This window comes from Choristoneura fumiferana, chromosome 22, assembly GCF_025370935.1.
Source record: "Choristoneura fumiferana chromosome 22, NRCan_CFum_1, whole genome shotgun sequence".
Lineage (NCBI taxonomy): Eukaryota > Metazoa > Arthropoda > Insecta > Lepidoptera > Tortricidae > Choristoneura > Choristoneura fumiferana.
In genome coordinates this window covers 14,070,376-14,097,304 of record NC_133493.1, presented here as the reverse complement: position 1 = coordinate 14,097,304, position 26,929 = coordinate 14,070,376, and the positions used below count along the sequence as shown (strand labels likewise).

General features: G+C 39.8%; 1 protein-coding gene across 1 annotated transcript in view; it reads left to right on the top strand.

The window, feature by feature from the left end:
* Window positions 1-26,392, top strand: part of LOC141440273 (uncharacterized) — a 66,942-nt gene extending 40,550 nt beyond the window's left edge. The window contains exons 2-3 of the mRNA XM_074104738.1: window positions 19,296-23,624; window positions 24,040-26,392. Of these exons, the coding sequence (XP_073960839.1) occupies window positions 19,296-23,624; window positions 24,040-24,933 (5,223 nt within the window). The 3' untranslated portion in view covers window positions 24,934-26,392. The remainder of the gene's footprint in view (window positions 1-19,295; window positions 23,625-24,039) is intronic.
* Window positions 26,393-26,929: the final 537 nt, after the last annotated feature.

Below are 26,929 nucleotides of genomic sequence, written 5' to 3'. Positions count from 1 at the left end.
TTACAATATTATTAAATAAATAAATAGATAATTTGTCAACTGGAAAACAAATTTATTTCACTCTATACATATGTGAGATGTGAGGCAGTTCATTTGTGAATTTGCTACTGGCTATTTTGTATTGCTACTGGGATGATACCCAAAATTTGTGATCCATTTTGTAAAAAGAAATCCTTTGAATTGTCATATAAGATGAAGATCAGATATTCGATTTTGAGCGTGTCCCAAATTAGAGATCGTTATTGTTCGCAAAAACCCCGCTTTGGCAACGTATCATTATTTTACAGTAAGTACTTTATTATAAGTATGGACTTTTTAATACGCCAACTTTTACTCGGCTTATTGAGTTCGGTAGCGAAATAATTGAAATGTTTTAGTGTTGTTTTACTGCTTATTTGTAAATCGCAAATAATTATACTAAGTGCAGTAATATCAAGTAATCTACGTTTCCACTAAACGTAGATATAAGATGTTTAGATTAAGTTCTTATTTGAAATTGAACACGTTTTTTATTTGAAAGCAGGTTTTCTAGCAATGGTTCTTAGATATGTTTTATCAAAATCGGTTCAGCCGTTTTTGGGATATTGAACTTTGAAGTGACAAAGTCTGGGGTTTTCCTATTGCGCGCAGTGTGTGTACATATGTATATATCTAAAACTCCGTTGAAATCATTAGTGCGTTTTCCGATATTCCCCAATATAAATAAATAAACATACAAGAAAAATATGGTCTCGCCGGAAGACCAGCGCTGGCTCCACCAAAGGAGTCTGCATTTTATGCTGAGGCGGGACCATTTCGGGCGCATATATAGGTATATATTTTTTTATTATTTATTTTTTTTTGTATTTTGTAATCTCATTTTATTTTATTTCACTTTATTATTATGTGTTTGTTCTGTATCTATTATTTATATGTGTGTGTCCCGAATAAATCTTTTCATTTTCATTTTTTTTCATTTTCAAATATAAGGTAAACGTACGAACGCTCGTCGCTGTCCCAATAGTTGTCATCTTTAATCTTATGTCATTAGCAATAGAGATGACAGCAGGGTGTCGTCTATTGGGCATTAGTGTATCGAGCACTCGGACATTTACCTTACCTATTATGTAATATGTTACATGGCATGCTATCAGTCGTGACGGGAGCGCTGAGCGACCGGTTTGGGTTCGATGCTCCGTTATGATAGCAGGTGAAAAAGAAAGTGATTTAACAGGTGGAAAAAATGGGCTGGTTACAATTAAAACTAATTATCAAACGAATAACAACGTGTTATGTAAACAAATGTTGCATTGGAACTATTCGAAGTACAAAAATGACTTAGTAATTCAAGTTAGCGATAAGCACAGTTTAGACCTGCCAGCGAGTAAATCGTGTAAGTTGCATTACATTGCGAGGCCGTAAAACCACCGAGTTTGTAGTGGTTAATCGAACGCCGGAATGTAATGCAACTTGCACTATTTTCTAGCAGGTCTAAACTTGGCTTAAAGACGCATCATTGTACAGTCGAGTTAATGAACTTGTGAGCAAAAATTTGATCAAAAATATCCAAACACGACTATTATTGTCAACGGCGTAGAGGCGTGTTCAGAGACTTTTGATAAAATTTTTGCTCGCAAGTTTATGAACTCGACTATACTACAGATAAATAAAATAGATCTGATTTATAATAATAATAATAATAATATTTATTCATATTCATTATAAGAGACAAATAACACACATTACCCTGAACTAGGAAAATGAATTCGTGTTCCAGGTGTAGATGTAGAAGGGCTATTATTTATGAATCCATTGTATTATTTTAACAACTTTTTTCTTATTTTCAGGTAAGGAGACTATACCTACAACTGGAAAATACTGTGAAGTGCCGCCAACATTACAATATCTGGTTGGTAACATACAACTATACAAGTGTACTCGTAACAGTATCCTACTACTTTAAGGTTCCGTTTTCACTTATAAATGTGCGAGGAATATGTTTTTCATTTCATTAACCAATAGAAGCGCTTCATTTACCTAGCCTCGCTCCGCTCACCTGTTTCCACCAGAGATGTGCTGTGCGAGGATAGGTAATAGTACATTTTTTTTTTATTCAACTGGATGGCAAACGAGCAAGTGGGTCTCCTGATGGTAAGAGATCACCACCGCCCACAAACATCGGCAACACTGGGGGTATTGCATTGTGTCTTAAGGGCGGTAAATAAGGAATTACGAACGAGAGTCTATTACCCCCCCCCCGCACTCTACCCGAGATTTCGATTACACTACGACACTACATTGACGTATGTTTTATTCTTCCTCGGAAGCAACGTAAGTAGTTCATAGGCCAGTAATAAATAATCACAATCTTAGCACACAATATAAATCAGTAACAGATCGACCCAGTTGTAGCAGGAACCGCTTTCACGATTAACCGGCGATATTTAACTAATCGTGACTTAACTGGCGGTCAGCTGCGGTTAAAATAACTCTGCAAGTGAACGGCCGACCGCCACCGTGGAAAAGCTAATATGCCATTACCCCATTTGATGGTTAAAGTTTTTCTGATCTAATTGCTGAGCGAGGATTTGGCTTTTGTTAATTAAAATTAACAGGGTCAATTTATTTTGTATTCAGAACGCAGCTTTTTGAACGCTGCCATAGTAGAAGCGAGATGTCTATCGCTATCTCACTCTCTCTCTCTTGCTCAGAACCACTATGCAACGAAGCGTGCACATCCCTGTAAAATAATGAATAATTCAGGAATATTTCAATCTATTGAAATATTTGCTTTGGTGTTTATTAATCGTTTACGTTTTTATGTTTTTATTTTTAACCCCCGACGCAAAAAGAGGGGTGTTATAAGTTTGACCGCTCTGTGTCTGTGTGTGTGTCTATCTGTCTATGGCACCGTAGCTCTTAAACAGATGGACCGATTTGAATGCGGATTTTTTTATTTTAAAGCAGGTTCTCTATGTTTAATCAAAATCGGTGAAGCCGTTTTAAAGATATTGAACTTTGAAGTGACAAAGTTTGGGGTTTTCCAACTTTTTGTTGGTTAGGTTATGTGTAGTGGCAATATACATTACCTTTGTGTAAGTTTTAGCTATCTATTTATTACAATTCGTGAGATACAGCCCTGTGATAGATAGACGGACAGCAAAGCGACCGCAATAGACTTCCGTCTGTCACCCATCGGGTACAAAGCGCTTGCTTTTTCGACTGTACCTTCGAATCCCGAGGACATCGACCGGAGCCTGATTGACCAATGATTGATACACTGTATCCTTATACTAATCGTGACGCAAACCCGCCGCGTGCGCAACTGTGTCCGATACGCAGCCACGCATGTCAGTTACGATTACTTCAAATAAAGCGTGTCCATCGTTACACCCCTAAAGTTTCTAACGTAAAAAAAGCTCAGAAACATGACGTCACGCCGTGCTAAGAAGAAGCAGCTGGTGTCTAAGTACCCAAGTGGTCTAAGAAGCAACTGGTCTGAGTAGCAACTGATCTAAGAAGCAACTGGTCTAGAAGCAACTGGTCCAGAAACATCAAATCGCGCCGTGGTAAAAAGGCATACTTAGTATAAATTTGTCTGAAAAGCAGCTGGTGTCTAAGTACCCAAGTGGTCTAAGAAGCAACTGGTCTAAGAAGCAACTGGTCTAAGTAGCAAGTGGTCTAAAAAGCAAGGCCTTACTTGTTTATTTTGTCGAAAACTTGACAAAACATAGGTTAGATTATTGGTCATAGGCTAGTCACGCGGGACTTTAACTGGCTATAACTTTATCATTATTTAGCTTAATTATCCTACTTCCTACTAATATACTCAGTGGCATAAAATTTGGCCCACTCTTCATACATTTGAGGGCCAGAGGTTTTGCCGCTCAGTATACATATTATAAAATTAAATGCGAAAGTTTGTGAGTGAGTGAGTATGTTTGTTACTCCTTCACACTGAAACGGCTGGACGTATTTGAATAAAATTTGGCAAAAAGTTAGTTTATAATCTGGATTAAAATATAGAATAATTTTTATCTCGATATTCCCACAGGATAACGATAAAATCTTGAAATAACAACCGCAGGGCTTAGAGTTATTTGGTATGTAGGTAGCTGGACGTCTGGAATAACACATAGGCTACTTTTTATCCCGATATTCCCATGGGATAGGGATAAAATCTTAAAATTTCAACCGCTAGGCTTAGAGTCTTGAAATTTTGGACAGTTCTTAACACAACCTCAATGAAGACCACGATATCAATTTTGAGAATTTCCAGGGTAATTTTGTAAAATCCCGGAATTTCAATTGTAACTACCAGATCGAATAGTTTACGCGTGCGAAGCCGCGGGTAAACTCTAGTTCCAATATAATCCAAATACCGTAGAACAACCAGCCTGTCAAAGAAACCAATAAAGTGAAAATTGCGATAGTTTAAAATACACGACCTATATAAAGGAACCTCGGAAGTCGTCCAGCGAACCGTGACAGCTCGAATGACAGCCATCGGAGACTTCCTGGGCACAATACCTCGTCAGCCCCGTAACTGTTGGATAAACAGTCTAATGGTTGCTATTGTCTGACTCCAACTGAAGCTCGTGCTGGGTCCGCCTTTATACTCGTATGGATGTGTTTTTAAATTAATTTTAAACCCCGAAGGAAATGGTGTTATAAGTTTGACGCCAAAGTCTGTCTGTCTGTGGCTGTGGCGTATATTTTTTACATGAAACTGACCGTGATTGACCCCTATCCACCTGATGTTAAATGCAGATGAGGTCAAAGGTGTATCTCACTGGTTCAGCAACAGCCTATTCACTCTAGCCTAGAAGAGACCTAGATTGTTTTTATCCGGAAATACAGACGACGGGAGCGAATTCCATTCCTTGGCAGTTCGCATTATGGTAGATGAAGCAAACCGCTTTGTGTGGGCCAATGGAACACTAACTACAGAAGGGTGACGACGCTCCCCCGTCTGGAACTAGGCCATGGCCCGGGGCGACAGGCTGCGAGGGTCGGCGGTGGTGTTATTTTTCTCAAATGAAGGCAAAGCTATAAGCGGCCCGGAGCACCAAATCTTCAAATACGCCTCTGGTCTGCGGCATCGTAGCTCTTAGACGGACGGACCAATTTCGATGTGGTTTTTTACGTTATTTCCTGCATCGAAAAGCTCATGGTAAAATTCCGAAAAAATCTGAACTCGAACCTGCAGTCCTCTCTTGAGAGATCATAGGTAAAACCACTAGGCTTCTACAGCTTTTTTAACCCCTGACGCAAAAAGAGGGGTGAGAGGGTGATATAAGTTTGACCACTATGTGTGTGTGTGTGTGTGTCCATGTGTGTCAGTGGCACTATAACTCTCATACGGGTAGACTGATTTGAATGCATTTTTTTATTTGAAATCAGGTTTTCTAGCGGTTTTCCAACTTTTTGTAGGTTAGGAAGTCTTGTTAAAGATGTGTCGCTTATCTTTATGTGTAGAGGGATCACTCCGTTGGATGCGTTAGCCTAAGTTTTCACACAACAAGTTGTAAGTCAGTCAAATCGTAGTGTAATTACCCCATTGTTCCAGCAAGAATGGAAGAGTGACCTGGTTGGAACTAGGTTTACAGCCAGCCAACAGAACAGCGCATATACAGCGTGTATTTCTGATACTACCTCAAACTGTAACTGGACGCAGATTTAAGTGCTGTGAACCGATATCAAAACTATTTTTTAATTTTAAATTAACTAACAGAGCGTAATTATTTTTATAAATATTTTCGAGCAGCAATGTAATGCGTATAATAGTTTGATTCGAGTGAGATGCGTTCTGTGACAGCTGTCACGTCAACAAGTGCGACGTTTTGAACAAAAACAAAGCTGTATCGCGTTGTGATACATTGCGTGCTAGTTAATTTTATATGGAAAATAATAAGTCAATAAGTCAATAATATTTCACATACTTTCTTTAAATTAAAATAAAAATCATTTTCAAAACATACCAAGTTTGGGCTCCTCCAGATATGATACGGTTGAATCATTTATTTGTAAAATATAGCTAAAATGATATGTAATAGCCTCATATTGGTGTGAATTGTCCCGTGTTTTTTTTTTATATCCAACCCAAAATAGCAATTTTGTAAACTCTAACAATGGGCCTTGAAATTCTAGGTTCAATTCCACTCACAAAACTAAGCTACTTTTGTTTTGTAACATTTTCAAACAACATAAATTTAGATCATTTATTGATTCTCAAAGTTTAATTGTTAATCAGTGCATCGGACATGGCGGTGTTACGCTGTTTCATGGTACGGGGCCTTGAAATAATTTTTGACATTAATTTAACATTAACATAAACATTTATCAATGTGCCGTCATTTTAGTATTGTATCGCATACATTGAAAATTACATTTAATTTGTATGAAAATAAATTAAATTAACAGCGGTCATATTTTTAAAAAGTAGCAGAACAAAAGTAGCTCAGTTATGCGAGTAAAATAGAACCGTGGATTTAAAACCCCATGGTCAGAGACTCCCTGTATATTTTTGCCTGACTCGTTTCTATTACGGACATGGTATGATACGGTGTAATGGGGAGAGACCTTTAAGAGCAAAGACGTGTCTTTCTGGTGTTTATTTTCTCTTCTGTTCTTGTCCAGCTCTGACATTACTTTAGGCGCTCGCGGGTGTGTGTATATATGTCTGTATACCCGTTTACCTTTACTTGCCCGAATTTCACTTGCCATACCAACGTTTGCCATAAAATATATAGAAGCGATAGTTTTCAGGTTTTTTTAAAATGTCATCATATAGAATGCAGTAGGTTAGGTTAGTTTAATATCAACTTTGAAGAAATTACTATTTCAGAAATAAATTACTTTATGGCAAATGAAAATTCTAGAAAACGATACATTCGGGCATATGAAATTCGGGCAAACGATAGAGAACCCTGTATACCGGGTGTGGCCTGTAATACGGGCAAAAATTTAAAGATAGATTGTCCTCGTCAAACTGAACAACATTAGTTCAGCGACTTTTAAAAATAATGGAGTCTTTGAATTCCTTTTTTCATACAAATTAAATATTGCTATCAATGTACGCCATCCTAGAACACAACTGACATCACCTGTCATACTACAAACATCAAGCATTTTGCTTTATATACATTGCTTCTTCGAATAACAGTCGAATAAACTTAAAAGTGTATAAAAATTAAAAAGCTAATTATTTTTATAAGTCGCTGAACTAATGTTGTTCAGTTTGAGGAGTATGATCTATGTTTTAATTATTTGCTCATATTACAGGCCACATCCGGTATGTGTGTGTGTACTGCATTTTCGCTGTGTGCGCAGTTAAATCTATGCTGCGCCAGATTGCCGGTATTAGCGTATTGGAAAGCGGCCGATGCTTAATGCCTAGGAAATTGCAATGGAATAGCACAGTGCCTAGGCTATCTAGATTTGACTTACATAGGAAATACTTAGGTTATGTTTATGATTCTCCTATTCTAAATTTTAGTGCACCTTTGTTTAGCCCACAATAGAGCTCTCGCCAGGCGCATGTTTTTTTTGGATTTATGGATCGAAGACACCTAAGCCCTTGTTTTTATTCACCTGATTTTAGTTATGAATTTTATATGAGGTGTTTTATAGGAGATGGTGGAAAAATTCATTATGAAAGACGGGAAGAAAATGCCCAGGCAGTGCCAGACTCTCACCTGCTAATAAACCCGACTGTAATTCCCACTCCTTGGAGCTTATTACGGAAGGAGATGGCTGGAAGAGTTTCTTCCAGGCGCATGTTAAAGAGATATCTCTATCTCTCTTAATCTATTTTTTGCGTGTGAACATGTGTGAGAGTATTAGTATTTAGTATTTATTTATTTGGCTAAAAACATAAAATACATAAGGCCTTATTCTAATAAGTCTTACAATATTATGCACCCTGGTAGGGTATAGCCACATTTATAATAATGTTATCTAATTCTATTAAAAAACTAAAAGTAAGATATCCTACGTACTTGCATTAAAGCTTAAAAACTACGGTTACATTATATTGTATGTATGTATGTATGTAAACTCTTTATTGTACAAAAAGAAAAATATATATTTATTGTATTGGTGTTATGTATGATATAAATTATAAATACCTCATTTACGAGAATAAAGTCTTAGGACTGTTTAAGGAAGATTTTAGACATAATTTCACAGTTCTTTACAGTTCCACCTCAATGTAGAAAATGGTAGGTTGGCTAAGACATTTCGAGGGCTTTCAAGTTTCAACTCGTGTCATACATTCTCGAAGTATACACGTACATTCCATACACTGCCGCGTACCAGAACGAAAGCAACTAGCGCTACCATACACTTCGGGACAATTTACGCGTTAAACTCATTTAAACCATTAATTTAAGTTTTGATCGCGTTTCATTGAAACCATCAATCCCTTAAACACATTTGAAACCATTTAATCAAACTTACAGTTCATCATCCCAGCCTATATACGTCCCACTGCTGGGCACAGGCCTCCTCTCAGAACATGAGGGCTTGGGCTATAGTTCCCACGCGGGCCCCAGTGCGGATTGGGAACTTCACACGCACCATTGAATTGCTTCGCAGGTTTGTGCAGGTTTCGTCACGATGTTTTCCTTCACCGCAAAGCTCGTGGTAAATTTCAAATGTAATTCCGCACATGAATTTGGAAAAACTCAGAGGTGCGAGCCGGGGTTTGAACCCACGACCCTCTGTTTGAGAGGCGATAGGTCAAACCACTAGGCCACCACGGCGTTTTTTTCACCAATTTACAGTTAATTGACAATAAATCTGATTTTCTCGATTTAAAATTAATTATGTTATAATAGAGATTTGTTGTTATTGGTTAATATTTACGCATTTAACTCATTAAATTATTAATTTACGAGGTATTTTACTGGGATTGTGGAGCAAAAGTGAACGGATTGTGGGTGACAGATTGTGCAACGATAACATATCGGTTATTATTGTAAAGTATTAGGGTTTTAATTATGTATAGTCGACCAAGAAATTGGTTAACCACCCTAAGGTTTAATGTAATTTGTAGCGCCTAAAACGCAAAAAAAAAAGCGCGTAGCAGCAAAAGAGTGGAATTCCCTGCCTGCGACTGTGTTTCCTGAACACTACAATTTGGCCGCCTTCAAGTCTAGGGTGAAGAGCATTTACTAGGCAAGCGTGCTCCATCGTAGGCCTCATCCTCGCTTCCATCAGGCGTGATTGTGGCCAAACGCAAGCCTATACTGTATAAAAAAAAAAAAAAAAAAAAAAAACGTCAAAACCTATTTTCACTCACTAGTCAATATGACAATCAGCCTTTTTGTTTTATTTCTAAAGTAGGAACTGTCATTAAAATTAGTAAAACACTTTCTTGGTCGACCATACATCAAATTTTAATGTTGAGCCACTGTGGGGGACATTATCAACTGGAAGATGTTCACTGTTGAATAAAGGTATAGGGGGACTGTCAATGCTGCATCTTCCGATTCGTAGTCGCCACCCGAGGACCTTTCTCCCCCAACAATTCTTTAATCAACTTTTTAAGTACTTAGTTGTTTAAGTAATTGATGCTTACATAAATAAGGTCACAATAAAATGACTTAGCTTTGCGTCACAAGTATAACGAAAGGCAACGCTGTCATATCACAAGTGAGCGTATGACATGGATTTCAATTGATGCGATTGGTGGGATTATATTTACGCGACTCCGGTTCAGTGAAAGCGTACCCTTGAAAAACTTGGTACACTGTAAATCAAAACGTTGCTCAAACTAGTTAATTAACATTTGACCAACACTCGGACGCAAATGGTAAGTGAAACATGTTGCAACAGTTTTTTAACTGTTTATGAATGTGTTTTAATTCAATCACTTACATGATTCTATTAAATACGTCCTGTGTTTCAAAATACAGGTGTTACTTAGTTGATAGCATACACATACACACACACACACACACACACACACACACACACACACACACACAAACATCATGCCTGTATTCCCAAATAGGGTAGGCAGAGCACACGAAACGTTACCACTTCGGAGACACTTTTAGCAGTTTTAGGAGTTTATAGCCCGTTTGAAAACGTTTGTCTTAATTAATTTAAGAAAGTCGTAGGACATCTAGGTCACGGAGGTCGTAGGGTACATTTGAAATTTACCACGAGCTTTGCGGAGGAAAACGTCGTGAGGAAACCTGCACAAACCTGCGAAGCAATTCAGTGGAGCGTGTGAAGTTCCAATCCGCACTGGGCCCGCGTAGGAACTATGGCCCAAGCTCTCTTGTTCTGAGAGGCCTGTGCCCAGCAGTGGGACGTATATAGGCTGGGATGGTGGTGGTGAAAGTCGTAGGATGTACGTATTAGAGCTGCGCTGAGCGAGGATAGGCAAATGAAGCGTTTCTATTGGTTCATGACAAACACATCCTCGGAACACATGCTTGCACAGCTCTGGTAGAAACGTAGCCTAAGAGTGGAAGAGAGGGGCATTTAAATAACGATCTATAAACTTTAATTATTTATTAGTCGCCATTCAGAGCAAGGTTTGTTTATGTTCTAACACTTCATTAAACTTAATGTCAAATTCCACGCAAGGAAATCCGGTTAGTCGAGTGACATTATTTACAACGAACATAATCACTTGTTCGCAATCTAAACTAGGGATCTCATTGTGTAGAACTCAAACGGGTTATATTGAGCAAGTGTTTGTTGAAACTTAGGTTACAATCTCACTAATACTACTAAAATTATAAATGCGAAAGTTTCTGAGATTATTGGTGTCACTTGATTGTAAAACGGGTGGACGGGTTGAATGGAATTTACATATGCGAAAGTGTGTGTGTTTGTATGTTTGTATGTTTGTCCGTCTTCCACGTCGAAACGGAGCGACGGATCGACGTAAATTTTGGTATAGAGATAGTTTATGGGCCAGAGAGTGACATAGGCTAATTTTTATCCCGGAAAAATTCACAGTTCCCGAGGGAACAGCGCGCGATAACCAAAGCCGCGGGCAAAAGCTAGTATAAACTAAACTAAAGCTACAAAGTAAATACGTCGTTGGCCAAACATGTTTTTGGTCAGTAATGTAATGTCGACATATCCACATACTCGGCCTGGAGTGTAATGTGCGGCCGACACGCATCTCAAGCACGCGGACAAAAACTCACGCGCAGCTCCCGACACACGGTTCAAGTTACAAGTGGCAAGCGAGAATGGTTGTATAATTGTTCTATGATTTTCAACTCAATTTATTTGCGGTCCAAAGGGGTAATGCGGCCAGCATCATGAGAACCCTACCACAGGCATATCTTTTAGACGGGTGTTCTTTTTATAATTTTTATTTTTATAGTAACATGTATAGGTATATTTAGTTAAGGTTTCTTAGGTAAGTTCTATTTGTCTTCTTTTTAACTGTTATTTTATGTACAGATAATAAATAATAAAAATCGCTAATTGGCCTAGTCACAAACGAAGCAAATCTTGTACTATGAATACTAGGCAACGGACAAACATACTTATATAGGTAAATACATATATATATACTTAAATACATATTAAACATCCAAGACCCGAGAACAAACATTCGTTTTATTCATACAAATATGTATCTGCCCCGGCCGGGAATCGAACCCGGGACCTCAAGCTTCGTAGTCAGGTTCTGTAACCAATTGGCCATCCGGTCGTCGATTCGTTAATTTAGACAAAAATCCGTATTGGGTTAGTAACAATATCCTATGAACATAGTTTATGGGCCAGAGAGTGGCATAGGCTACTTTTTATTCCGGAAAAATACACAGTTCCTGAGGGAATAACAACACTCGCGACCATCCATTAGCACACGTCCAGAGCACGCTTTCTTCATCATATAGCTCATAAATTCCCAAAAACTCAGAGTTACTTTCTCAATTCCTCTATCCTCTGCTTGAGAGATCAAACCAGTTGGCACCACGCAGGGCTAATACGAAATTCGAAAATCGAAGTTCGTGTCGTTCGATCCTTCTGACACTTTATACTGTTTAATAAGAGAGCGAGAGGGATTGTACGATACGAACTTCGATTTAAGTAGGCCCTCAGGTACCACGTCTTTCATAAATTAACATCAATAACTGTTATTCTTTGAGACTTACCAATGAGTTAGACGGATAATCTGGTATTAAGCAACTGGAGGTCTATTGGGAAGATATGTCCAAACAGTCACCTAAGGCTGATGATGACCGCTCGCTGTATTCTATAACTTGTGCCACACTCGACAAACCAAGCCACAAGCCAAAGGCATGCCGGTGCGATGCGAGATCCTTCTATAATCAACGTTTCGACGTCTAATAATTTGGGTGTTGACTCATAATTACTTGCTTAATTACCTGCTTTAAGTTTACTGTAATCATAACCACGTTTCATACGAAGTGTTTTGAGGTTAATAGTGAAGCTCAAAGAATATGACAAAGGTGCTTGATAATTAATACCACACCCGGGGTATAATCATGATGGTGTACTGCTAAAACTAGGGTTTGTCTGCGGCTCCGCTCGTGAGAACATTAACTCTGGCATTTTAACGTAACCAACAAAAAGTTGGTAAATTCCCGACTATGTTAATTCAAAGTTAATATCTACAAGGTAAATGGAACGTGCTCATCTGAATAATGTTTTATGTACCTCAAGCAGGAAAAAACCTTATTCTCCCGGTTCAGCATTGGACCATGGATATATAGAGATAGCGGACAAGGATGCGTGTCTTCAAAAAGATAAGAGCGGCCAAGTCAAAGCTGTACAGTATTAGAGATGGTAATCTATATAAATTTTGATGAGAGTAAGATGTTAATGCTTGCGGTTTGTCAAAGAAGGAACAAGCTTACAGTTTTGGCACAAAAAGAATGGTTAAGCGTCAGCTGAGAAAATTCCTTCGTACCATATAGCGATGCGACTACGCCGGAGATAAAGACACGTCGACTTCTGGTTACGTATGTGGCCGCAGGGGGAGCGGTGTCCTTTCTTCAAAGACACTAGATCTGTGACCTTTAACCACTGAGGCGAAGTTTGTCAGCCTTGCAGCCCAACGGTTATGGCTCAATCGACTTTACAAAAGTTCGAGAATCGGGTCATACCTACTTTTATGTGGAAACCAAAGTGCTATTAAGCTTGTCAAGAACCCAGTGTAAGACAAAAGCAATAGACACGCGCTAAGTTTTGCGAGAGCTTCATCAAGAGAAAAAGGTCAATTCCTCTACTACCTCTAGAGAACAAGTAGCAGCGTTTACGAAAGCCCTACCAAAGGAAAGCTTTCTTAGAGCACGAGCCTCACTAGGACGTAAGTGATCTGATGCAGGGGAGTGTGAAACTTCATTGTACTGGCCATCAGTATGTGTTTTTTGCTTGACATTGATTTGATTTGTTGATAAGACTTCAATACAAATTTGGTTCTGAGAATATTTGTTTTACTGGAGGTCTATTGGGAAGATATGTCCAAACAGTCACCTAAGGCTGATGATGATGATTCATTAAGAAATAAAAATTATGGCGACCGCTCGCTGTATTCTATAACTTGTGCCACACTCGACAAACCAAGCCACAAGCCAAAGGCATGCCGGTGCGATGCGAGATCCTTCTATAATCAACGTTTCGACGTCTAATAATTTGGGTGTTGACTCATAATTACTTGCTTAATTACCTGCTTTAAGTTTACTGTAATCATAACCACGTTTCATACGAAGTGTTTTGAGGTTAATAGTGAAGCTCAAAGAATATGACTAATGACAAAGGTGCTTGATAATTAATACCACACCCGGGGTATAATCATGATGGTGTACTGCTAAAACTAGGGTTTGTCTGCGGCTCCGCTCGCGGGAACATTAACTCTGGCATTTTAACTGACCTAACCAATAAAAAGTTGGTAAACCCCGACTATGTTAATTCAAAGTTCAATATCTCAAAAACGGCTGAACCGATTTTAATAAAACATGTCTTAGAACCATCGCTAGAAAACCTGCTTTCAAATAAAAAAATAACACATTGAATCGGTCTTCCCGTTTAAGAGCTACGGTGCCACATACAGACACAGATAGCGGTCAAACTTATAACACCCCTCGTTTTGCGTCCGGGATTAAAAATCCAATATTTTCAATTCAAGTGCCGGATTTAATGGTGTACTCGTGTGAAGCCGCGGGTAAAGTCTATTTAATATAAATAGCTGCGCAAGCGCAGACCCGGAGAAAGCTCCGCGGTTCAGAGGAAAATCATTAGTTCCGGAAGAATACTTTCTTAGTTTTGCGGGGAAAAGTAAATATAAGTGCATGATGCAATCGGAAACCAGCTGTGTCGCTGTACTGTACCGTATATCTTATGTATTTATTTTTACTAGCTTTTGCCCGCGGCTTTGCCCGCTTGGAATTCGGTTATCGCGCGCTATTCCCTCGGGAACTGTCCATTTTTCGGGATAAAAAGTAGCCTATGTCACTTTCTGGCCCATAAACTATCTCTATGCCAAAAACCACGTTGATCTGTCGCTCCGTTTCGACGTGAAAGACGGACAAACATACACACACTTTCGCATTTATAATATTAGTATAGTATTGATTAAATAGTATGAGTGTAGGGAGACGGAACGACACGAACTTCGATGTTTAAAGTCGCGGGTTCACGTTGGATGCAAGCCGCTTCCACCGACGCAACTGGAAGTCTATGGGGGAGGCCTATGTCCAACAGTGGACGTCCTACGGCTGAGACGATGATCGATGATTAAACGCGTCTCCCTTTGGACAAAGATGAAAAAAACATCATCTCACACCATCTCACCGTCTCGACGAATGGCGGTCTACCACTGTGCGTTTCCTTTGGCACTTGCTGCCACGTACAGTAAAATTGTGTCATCAATCAGCTTCCATAGTTCCATAACATAACGTTTTAAACTTTCGTGATTTTCACTCACAGTCAAAATACCACAAACGGGACTTATCACGCTAACACACACTAGTAATATTTACCTCGACGTTTGTTACAGTGGCCGTGGTCACGAGTTAGACTCAAAGTTGATAAGTCCCGTTTTGACTATGAACTTCCATAGTTTCTGGACTTTTTGAGATATTGAACTTTGAAGTGACAAACTTTTCCAACTTTTTGTTGGTTAGGTTAGGATTTATTATATACCTACAGTCTCTTCTTCTCTCGAAAACCATCAGACATTAGAAACGCGGCTTTAACCAGGTCATCCGTCCATCTCGTCAGTGGACGTCCGAGTTCTATGCTGCGCTTGCCGATCCACGGTCTCCACTCGAGAACTTTTCGGCCCCAACGCAACGGACATCTGTTCTCCGTGCTAATTACGGCTTACCCTTTACCACTTAACCAAGCTAATTCGCTAAGCTATATATGTCTACATATAAGTTAGATTGTACTTTCGTACTTTCTCGTAAAGTACCTTCTACAGAGGTAATTGCTAAATACTTTCACCAAAGCAATTGTTTATCGAAGTTCTGGCTCTCGAAGTGCAAAATTCGAACTTCGCATCTTGCCGTCCCGCTTATGCTTGTATTATTTAATACGAGAGTGAGAGGGACGGTACGATACGGTACGAATTTCGTAGTAGCCCCCCTGGCCCTAACAGACTGTCTCGATCAATTAAACATGAAAACAATACGTGTCACGGTTTAAGAAGTTCATTTTGATGCACTCGTGCAAAAGCAACTTTGTTACGATAGAGATAAGTGAACAAGAGTTTGAAAGTGCTAAAGCACTCAACGTGAAATTAAAGATCTAAATCACAGTAATTTGATAGTTAAATTACTCAAAACATTAGTTGAATTAGACACGTGTTTTAACCTAACATTTAATCCATTACCAACCTAACCAACTTAGAATACATGGTTGAAAATGTGCCATGTACCTCATGGCCAGTGTTGTAAATAATGCAGTTGTTCTTTCGATAAATAGTAAATTTTATTACGTATTATCAAGAACCTATATATATGGTCCTTGGTATTATATTATATTATTTTTATTCTTAAACCACATTTAGATGGTCAAAGTATGACAAACAGGACTTATCACGCTAAAACACACGAGTAATATTTACCTCGACGATTTAATGTGGTCGAAACGTCGAAATAATATAATTCGTGTGTTTTAGCGTGATTTGTAGTATTTTGACTATGAGTAAAAATCACGAAAGGACAGTTTAAATCGTCACATTTAGATACCAAGGAAAATTACTATGGGGACGTGTCAAAAGAACCCTGCACATTGCTTCGAGACGGGGAATGTTGAACCTTCACACTTCTTGTGAAACAGCCACATCGAAATCGGTCCATCCGTTTGAGAGCTACGATGCTACAGACAGACATTGGCGTCAAACTTATAACCCGCTCCCTCTTTTTGTGCCGGGGATAAAAATATGTGGGTTTTTAATTTTGATTGTGTTATGGGTTGGCAGGCCTCCCACCAGGTAGACTGACGACATCGTGAGAGTTGTGGGAAACCGGTGGATGCAAGTGGCGAGTTGACATTCATTGTGGCCTACTAAGGGGGAGGCCTTTGTTCAGCACTGCAGTGGACGTCTTCCAGCTGATGATGATGATGATTGTGAACGATCCATTATCAATTACTGAGAATGTAGGATTGGTTTTGATAACGTATCCGAATCACCCAATATATTATAGTGGGATTTCTCCTACTTACCTTCTGTAGATACCACACACCTTGCCGTCATATCTCCGTATTCATAGCACTCAAAAGCGAACAGTCCAGCCATACAGCTTCTAAACGCATTCCACTTAACTTAACCCATTTTTGTCTAGAATTCAAAAAAGTTACAAAAGAGAGATTAAGTAACCGCAGACTGCGTGCATTGAATCTCAAGTAAAGTGTGAGAAAAGTTATGGTAATATGGTAATAGATGGCATTGTGTGGAGGCTGCGGCGCGGTGTGAGCGGAGAGGGCAGCAAAGCGGAGAGCGAAGCGGGCAGCGGGAAACATAGTCAAGTTTATTTTGAAAATGGGCCGCTAAGGACATATTTCCGCATGTCTTTGTTGAGTATACCAGCGTTTCTGAGTCATCACAGCTAAGAAGAATGTGTCGCGAAAAATATGGCGGGAAGATTTTCATAAGCAAGTCACTCATTTATTTTATTGCTAGTTAACTATAAACTGAGTATAAGGCGAATCAGTGCGAGGTGCTATTTTCTTCGAGCTGCACGATGCACGATATTAGGAGCAACAAATAAATAAATATCACACGACAATTCACACCAATTGACCTAGTTCCAAAGTAAGCTTAAAAAAGCTTGTGTTATGCACGGATAAATATAATTATATAGATATAGATTACATATACAGAGAACAAACATTCATATTTTTCATACAAATATCTGCCCCGAGACGGGAATCGAACCCGGGACCTCAAGCTTCGTAGTCAGGTTCTCTAACCACTAGGCCATCTGGTAGTCAAAATGCCGCTGTAACTTAAATGAATTGAAAGAAACAAGTCTGTATTCATTATGACAGTGTGACATGTTAATCATTAAAGTCGTAATTTTTTATTTCAAAATTAAAAAAAAAAAAAAAGTTTATCTGGTTCTTTTACATATTAACTAGTAACTAGGTTGGAACTTTCCATTAAGCATATAGTATGCTTGTATCGGAAAGTTCCGCTCTTCCTTAAGTCGGTGTTAACAAAAACCAAGTAGAATAACTATAATATAATAAAGTAAGACTAATAACTACTTAATTACTCTATTTACTCTTGTTATTTCTGTTACTTTACTAGTACTTACTGAATAAATCACAAAACGAAGCGTACAATGATTTATTCACAGTTAATTGCAGCATAAGGTTTTTGTTATTTTATAAGAGTAGAAATTTTAATGTACAGTCAAGTGTAAAAATATGAACTTATTCAAAGTTTCAACATATTCTTGAGTGGTTCGAATAGATACTTATTTTTGCACTTGAGTTTACCGTCACCCGTATAAAGGAGTACTTCTGCACAGCCGTCGATAATGCGTTGTGTGTGATACCCCAAAATATATTCTGTAACTGCTGCTAGCACTATTGGCGGCGAACCAGCTGACCGGTGAATGCAGCAGCTGTAAAAAGCGAGTGTCGAAATGTGTAATTCTGACAAAGCGTCTTACTTCGTGGTGAAGAATAACCACGAAGGCTACGAGTTAAACGCTAATCGCTCTCCGTAACCGCGACCACAGCCTTACGCGTTGAACTTTACGTAAACGAATATGTGAATCTTCACATGCAACGAGTGTTATATTGCGTTGCGCTATTAGACACTAATTAAGTCTTGATCGTGAATTACTGATTGGTTACACTTGCCGGTTCATTTAACGATAAATATTATTCTTAAATAGGTTAGGTACAGTCACCAGCATTAATATCTGCCGCAGCGGAGCGTGCAAAAATATCTGATTAGTCCTTCCGGTCCTAGAAATAGAGTCGTATCAGATATTTATGCACGCTTGATGTGCCAGATATTGGTGCTGGTAACTGTACCGGCCGTTCATCATTCCTCAACACTATCTTAGTACGAGTATATTATAATGGACAGGGATATTTGGAAATAATTCCGATCCTATAGCTACATCAAATATCGGCTTTAACCAGGTCATCAGTCCAACTCGTAGGTGGACGTCCAACATACGCTGCGCTTGCGGATTGGCGGTCTCCATTTGTGAACTTTTCGGCTCCAACGGCCATCTGTTCTCCCTGCTACATGGTCTGCCCATGCTGATTAAGCTTATAGCAAGTCTACTAGCGCTTTGAGAAAGAAATTTCCTTACCCACACTGAAATAAAGAACCAAAAGATAAATCTTAAGTGTCGAAACAAAAGGCAGACCTTATCTCTAACGACAGGTTTTCCCATACGTGCCTATTGCCCCGGCGTTGTATAACACATGTTAATGCTAATACGTGGTGAGAGAGACGAACAAAGAAACTAGAACGCGTTTTGGCGTCTTGCGACATAAACATTACTATGGCGGTTGGGCGGTTGAACCCTTTCCTGGGTTCCTTAGAGGTAGTGCCACCAGAGATGAGGTCACGCACACCAGAACATGTCATGTACTGACAGCGGGACTTTGACATTCACTCATTCATTTCATTCATTCTCCTTTTATGCAATCAGTTCTTCGTGTTTCATGCAGCTGTGTGTGAAATCATCCACGTCAACTCTCGTGGCACTAACGTGACACAAGGCTCCGCTAACACTGGATATTCATAAAAACCTACATAGAACCTACCTACCTAAATTTGTATTGAACCTGAGTCTGATATTTTGCTTAGAATCTTACCGTTTTCTTTATCTTTCCAGATGGCGCAATCTCTGCTGGCATGCCTGGTGCTGGTGGCCGCGGGCTCCGCCGCCGCGCAGAGCCGCTGGTCCCGGCAGATCAGCTCCTACACCGCCGACCTCGGCGACTGGGTACCCCTCTCCAGCCCCCTCGACCCCCCCACCGACAAGAAACAAATCGCCGAACCCAGGATCCTCGCCGAACCCTTCCCCTTCACCAGACCCGGCGGCTTCAACCAGGACTTCGCCGCCAGAAACTATTACCAACCCAACAGACCGCTGTACCTCCAATCAATGCCCTCAGTCCCGTCTGCTCCGCAGAACTTCCTCTCCGACCAAGGCTTCGGACAGAGCATCAGATTCGGGCTATCGCAACCCAATTTCCCCCTCAGCCAGGGCTTTGTCTCCCCGCAGTTCAACTTCGATACCGCACCGCAACTGAAGCCTAGACCACCAGTTCCAACTAACCCTATCAAATTCGAAAACTTCCCAAAAAGCAACCTGCCTTCACCGCAAGCAAAACCATTCCTCAACCAAGCTCCGAAGAAACCTCAAGGGCCTAAATTCGTCGATGGTTACCGACTAGAAAACGCAAGCAGCGACTTCGCTTTCAACCAGAAGAAGCCTCAGTCCCTGCAGAAACTTAAGTTTGATGCGCCAAAGACAGAGACCGTCATACCTAACAAAGCTAAGTCGGAAAGAGAAGAAGTGCAGTTACTTTACGTACCGGTAGAGTCTTTGAATCGAGCTCAGTTCAACTTCCGCAGCCCGGTGTCTGGGCCACAAGTAGTCAACTCGGACCTGTACCCACAAGCTGTACCGAAGCAAAGTCCGATTAAACACACGTTTCCGAGCGACTTCCAGAGACCTGTGAAACAATCGGTGGAAAACATCCATTTCGGACAAGGCTACTTCAACTACAATACGCAAGTGAAGGATCAAGTACCAAAATTCTCGACTATCACGACGCCGTTCCCAACAGCGCCGCCCACTACTCCTAAACCGAAGAAACTGAAGCCTCACCAGCCACCATTGGCCGTGTTCCTGACCAAAGAAGCCAGACAAGGAACTCAAGTCAAAGTAGGCGACGTTCTTGCATCCCTAAAGAACGCGAACACTATTGCCGTGCTGGACTCGGTTAACCCTCTCAACGCCCCAAAAGTCTTCATCGGGCCTTCAACCCTGACGCCTCCGGATAACTTCGTCAAATTCGAGCTGCCGTACCTATCGAACATCGAGCACAGCGATAGCAAACTGAGACAGTTACCGTTCTTCGTCGCTCCACTAAGCTATCACACCCCTGATGGGTTTGCCAAGATCCCGTTCCCGTCACCTCATGTAGGTTCTGTCGTAATCAACTCACAGATCAAAGAGCCGGCACCTGTAACCCTGTCTACTCAAGCCGCTGATGTTATCCCCAATTCATACGTGGTATCACCTCCAGCGAATAAAGCGCAAAGTCCAGTCACTCCTAAACCCAACTTTAGTTACTACAGCACTGTTTCTCCAAAGACGAACGCTCCCGCTCGCCAATCAGATTTCTATTCCTTTGAACCACAAACCGTTACTTCGATCAGACCTCCGAAAGACGACGGAATTATCACAGCTCCGCCTAAAACGGGTTCATATTTCCTGAGCAATATCAACCCACAATACAATCCTCAGCAGTACGTCAACTTCCCATCAGACAACAACTACAACAGCCAAGAGCAAGCGAAGGTTCATAAGCAACCAGAACCGTCAACGACGCGTGCACCCAAAACCACCAGCAAACCATCTTCAACATACTCGAGCCAGCTTCTGGAAACTCATAATCCGTATTCTATCAACCAGGCCTTCCACTTTAGCACTCCGTTGGATTACAACAACTTCTTCGATGAATACAAGGAAAATTACTCTACGCAACAGTTCAAGCCCTCGTCGTCAGTCTCTCCTACCCCTAGCTCGACACCGAGCACAACGCCGAAGCCTGAAGTCGTCACTGAGAAGCAAACGTACCAACAAAATTCGTCGCCTAACTACTTACAAAATTACACGCCAGAAATTCAATACGAGTCTGAAATTCAAAACTCTAGATACCCCGTTCATAATTCCAATGAGTTCACAACCAAGACTGAGTACCAACCGGAAACAGTGAACACCGACAGCTTGGCTACAGTTAGCAGCGCCAACCCTCCTACAGACAGCCAGTACGTGGAGACTCAACCGCCTACACACGACAACCCAACTGAGCTCACCGAAATACAGACAACCGCAGGCGGCGCTAGTCTCGAATCAACCAGAACTCCCTACTACAATCAGTATGAGATCAGCAACAACTCGAACGAAAGCAAAGAAAGTTCCACAACCACAACAACAACCACTACGACTACTAGGAGAACTCCTACACGGACCCGTGGCCGTCCTCGCTACACGACTCCTAGAACTGATTCCAACGAATCAACGACTAAATTCACTGCAACTCGCAGACCACTGCGCGAGAGAAGACCGCTGCCAACTAGACCAAGATATGAACCTAACAAGATTACAACCGAGAAACCTGTACGGAAACCCGCCGAGTCAACTGAGAGCAGCACAAAAGCTTACGTTCACTCGACCAGAGCTAGGGTACGAGGGAGAGTTCAGTACAAGCCTTCAGACAGCGACGAAGGACAATATATAAAGAACAAAGGCAACAGCAAGGAAGAAGATCTAGCTTACCAAAGAGACATATTGCACCAGAATTATCCAGTCACATTGATGGAGAGAACAAGCACTGTAGACGTCGAAGCTATCACGGAACCCTCACCCAAATTCTCTTCGACGAAAAACGTAGATTCATCAGCAACGTACGACACTGAAAATGCGTATACTTATGAAAGAGCAGCAGTTAGCCAACCTAATACTAACGAAAACACTTTCCCGTCAAGGTCTGAAGGGCGCACAGAAACACCCTACGTACCGTATGTTCCGTCAACTCGGGAAGAGTATGCATATCATTCAAGAAGCAGTTCAGCTCCAGTTGACGCAATTTCATATGACGAGACATCGCCAGATGTTGAGGAGAGCTTCGCAAAACAAACTACTCCAATTCAGAAAGACGAAAGTGCTGAAGTAATTTCGTACGGCACCGAGCCAGCTAGCCCTGTTACTGAACAAAGTCCTAGTTACTCTGTAAGCATCAAACAAGAAGAACCAGCTGAAAATGAAAATAATGACGCCAAATTTTTGAGTCAAGAAGCTAGTCATGAAACTGAGCCCGAGGAAAAGGTTCAAACTACGCCTTCTTACAACAGAGTGCGCGTCCGTCCAGGCGTCATTAGGCAGTATCACCAAGCGTCAACTGAAGCTCCGAAAGTTAAAGAAAGGAAACGTCCCGTGCAAGCGATTACCTACAGACCCGCATTCTCCGGGCGTCGCACGACCATGCGCATAGAAGAGATCGGCGAAGACCTAAAGACTAAACAAGTACACGCTCGCCCTGAAGTTCAAGAACACAGGCACCCCGTCTACAAACCAGACCCAACCACCGAGGCATCAGCTACATCAGCGTCACAAGAAACCTCAACCAAGCGCGGTCAATTCCGCCGCAGACGACCAACATACACCACAACTTCCACCGAAACATCCAGCACTAAGAAAACTACGTACGAAATCAAGAACAGGTTCCGAGGCCGAAGACCTACCACTGAAAAACCTACAGAAAAGCCTGAAGTGCAAACAGAAGCATCATCAACCACTGTAAGGAATACCCTTCACAGCCGCTACAGTAACAGACCGAGACTATCAGAAAGATACAACAAGAAACCTGAAGTCGAAGAATCCGAAGATCAAGAGCCTAATTACTCTATCAACAGACCTAAATTTGCCGAGCCCGAATCAGACTCATGGTCCCCTAAAATCTCAACTGATTCTTTCAAACCTTACAACCCGAACGAGATCGTTGATGACAGAAAAGACTCACCAGTTGAAGAGACTGGTGATGACGGTGAATTAGACATAATAACGGCTAGGAACGAATATGAGGACATATTAATCTCAGTTACACCCGCGACTAACAGGCTGAACAAGAAGCTACCAGAGATCCCACCTACTCTAGAAGCTTTCGTAGAACAGAGTAAAGTTACCAAGAGCGATTCTCCGGACGCCATGTCTACTTTTGAGACCATGTTGGAAGAAGTGATGAAGAGTTTGGAGGAGCAGGATGAAGACGAGTATACGACAAATGTGATGAAGCACAAGGGAGGGGAGATTGGTGAGATTCCTCCGGAGAGGATCATATCGTCTGGGGATAACTATTCTAAAACGACGCAGTTTGATGAAGTCACGACGGTGGAGCCAAGCGCTGACGGCTCTAGTCTTCTTCATGAGGTAAGCAGGACTATTTTTTAATTAAAAAAAGATTTATTAGTACATAAAATGCTGTGAGATCTTAATAGATTTTGACCATTAACCCTTAAAATCGACAGTGTGCCTCACAAGACACATCATTCAATTTTGTACTATAATGTAACGACGAGGTTTGAATCATGAGCTTTTAAATTTTTTGTCAATTTAAGGGTTAAGCTCGATGTACTTGCGGAGTTGAAAGAAAATAGTCTGGAGGCGGCGGCAAGAGTTAAATTCTTATAAGCTATCATCACAATTCACAAAACACGACTGTAGAATTATCAATGCATGTTGTAATTTATAAATAACAAAAATTTTAAAAAAATTACAACTATTAATTATTCACAATCCTTACAACATTTTATTCACGACACTTATTTAACATAAATTTTTCCAGGACGAAAAGGACCGCAAGGGCCGTCGCCGTGGTTTCTGGAAGAAGGTGAAGGTCCGTCCCGCCACCACCGAGAGCATCGAGGCCGCCGAGTCGCAGTACTACTCCCACACCGTCAACAGACTTGGTGAACCAGTCAACTCTGCGAAAATCACGAACGACAAAACAGAAAACCTGGACAAAACACAAAAAGTCACCACCTACAAACCGACCTTCAACATCAAAGACATCTTCTCCGACGAAGATATAGACGTCATACCAACAGTCGACATTCCTAAAACAAATCCCGACGTCAAACCCGAAACAGAACCTAAATCTACCACCGAAAATGTACTACAGAAGGAAACGCCAACCGAAATGTCGCCAGGAGATTTGGATTTAGGAACTGGATCACCTAATCCTGATTTTATAGAAATGACTACTACGACTGAAACAGCAAGCGAACCGAGTGACATTGACAGAAGCGATGGCTTCAGCCTGATGGATTATTTGTTCGGCGCTACTTCGAGCGGCGATGAAATTGAAGACAAAAAAGACACGGAAACAAAAGCGACTGCAAGTTTTGAAATAACCACAGAACCGAGCAAGCTTAAGATAATTACTACAGAAAGCAGCAGCAATGTCATGCCTGAAGAAATAACAGAAACTACTGAAAGTGACGACAAATCAGAAACAGTGACAGAGTTTATGGAGATCAAGAAAGCCAATAGTACTGAAGCTGTAACTGAAACAACAAGTGAAGTCACAGAGAAGTCTGTAGTGATAGAGTCGTCGTCAGTTTCTAGTTTCATGAACCCAGCCAATGTCGTCAGTACGTCAATGTCTACAGAAGTATCTCACGAAACAGAAATATGTTTCAGAGGCAAATGCATAAAGACCAACAAAGATATCTTATAAAGGAGATACAAATGATTATGGTGCTAAAGACTGTGTTCAAAATATAGTGGAATATAAATATCTAATTAGTGAATTTTAAAAGGACATGTATTTAGTTGAGTTACTAAATGATCTTACCTTTATTTATTAGTTTAGGGTATTATTTATAGCCCGTGGTGAGATTTTGTAAATAGATTCACTCTTTACTTGATTTCACCAATTTGTAATTTAGTTTAAGACTTTCTCTTTTAATTTCTGTGGCCACAACAATTAAAAGTTCTGCTGTTTGTAATATATTATTATCAAATTTTAATTAAGCTAGAGATAAGATCACATTTTTTTTACATTTTGTATTATAAATATTTCGACTGAAAATATTTTTGTAACCATACTGTTTAAGGGACATAGATTATTTTTATACTTATTATTTATTTCTTTTTTATTTTTGTACACTTCAAAGGGCATTTTCTGAATATGTTAAAGAAAAGAAATATAGTAACTGATTGCTACTTTGTACCTACACTCCCAAAGCCTAAAGTAATAAAATAAATAAGTAAACATATTCTACTCAATGCTTCTACTCACTATCGTCACTGCCTAAAGTGTAATTTTGTATTAAAATGAAAAATTAAATAACATTAAAAAATAATTTACTGTTTATTATTGACCCTGTTAGGTGTAGACATAGATGTTGATTAATGAACCATTTTAATATATCTTAGAAAGTCACTGGGAAGAAGTATACGGAAACAAAATGCATATGAACAAATCACATTAATTTAAACAAGGAAAAAATAATTCTTTAGATCTATTGGCAGTTTGGTGTACAAAAAGTCTAACCACATGTCCACAAATGCTTGCTACATACTAAACAAACTTTTCTTTTTTCATCTACAACTATGAGTCAATTGATAGACTTTAATAAGACAGAAAAAAACAATGGAGTAAAAAAACTGTTACATAAAACTGTAAGGTTAATAATCTGTCAGGTACACAAAAAAAAATCAAACTATATACTTATTATAAACTATTTTACATTTGAACTTGAACTCTATTCTTTTCCAGTTTTTTTAACTGACATTTCACTTTACAGCATAAAATAATATACGCGTATTTCCGGACTGATACAACTTGAGGATATTAAAAAAACGTGACTGACTTTTTTCTCAAAGAGCAGGCTAAAGAGGTGTCCATGAGTGGCAGTGATTGCTTTCCATCCGGTGACCGCCTGCTTATTTGCCCTCTTTCATATAAAAAACTGTAAATTATGACATTGGCTAACTTTAACAGATGTATCTGACTGAGTATGACAGTAAGTAATTAAAATATCATACAAGGATCATACACAAACTCAACTAATAATTACTTAATTACATCTGTCTCACAGTAGTTTTAACTCAAAGATGGCGATAATTGTCAAATTTGAAGACATTAAATTATGTGTCAAATAATTCACTGTTTAGTGTTAATTCCCATAACAGTAGTTCCCTAACTTTTTTTGACTTGAACCACAATGTTAAAAATAAACTGAGACTATCACAATTTATAAAATAAACTAATCAATGTGACCCACCAAAAAGCTAAGCAACCATAACATTTTAAAAGTTACATGGAATGTTAATAAATTTTATTAACATTTGTAACTAAATTTGTATAATTATATCTCTTGTTGTAGGGAGCCCTACTATGAAAAACTAATTGTTGAAGCTAACACACAATTATGCAATAGATTATCTTTAAGTAACTAAAGACAAAAATTATAGGTACAGTCACGTCTAAAAATATGTATACAAAACAAGGTTGCATAAATATGTAGTCATACATTGAATCAAAAATATTTATCTATTACTGACACCCAAAAAATGTAGTCATTAAACTTTTCAGTATTATGTAATCACAAATGCTTCAGAAAGTTGCATACTTAAATGAATTCCATTTAAATGTATCCACCTCGTAGGCAAAAATAAGTATACATGAATGGGTTCCATATACATATAACCACACCAATTTGGCAAAT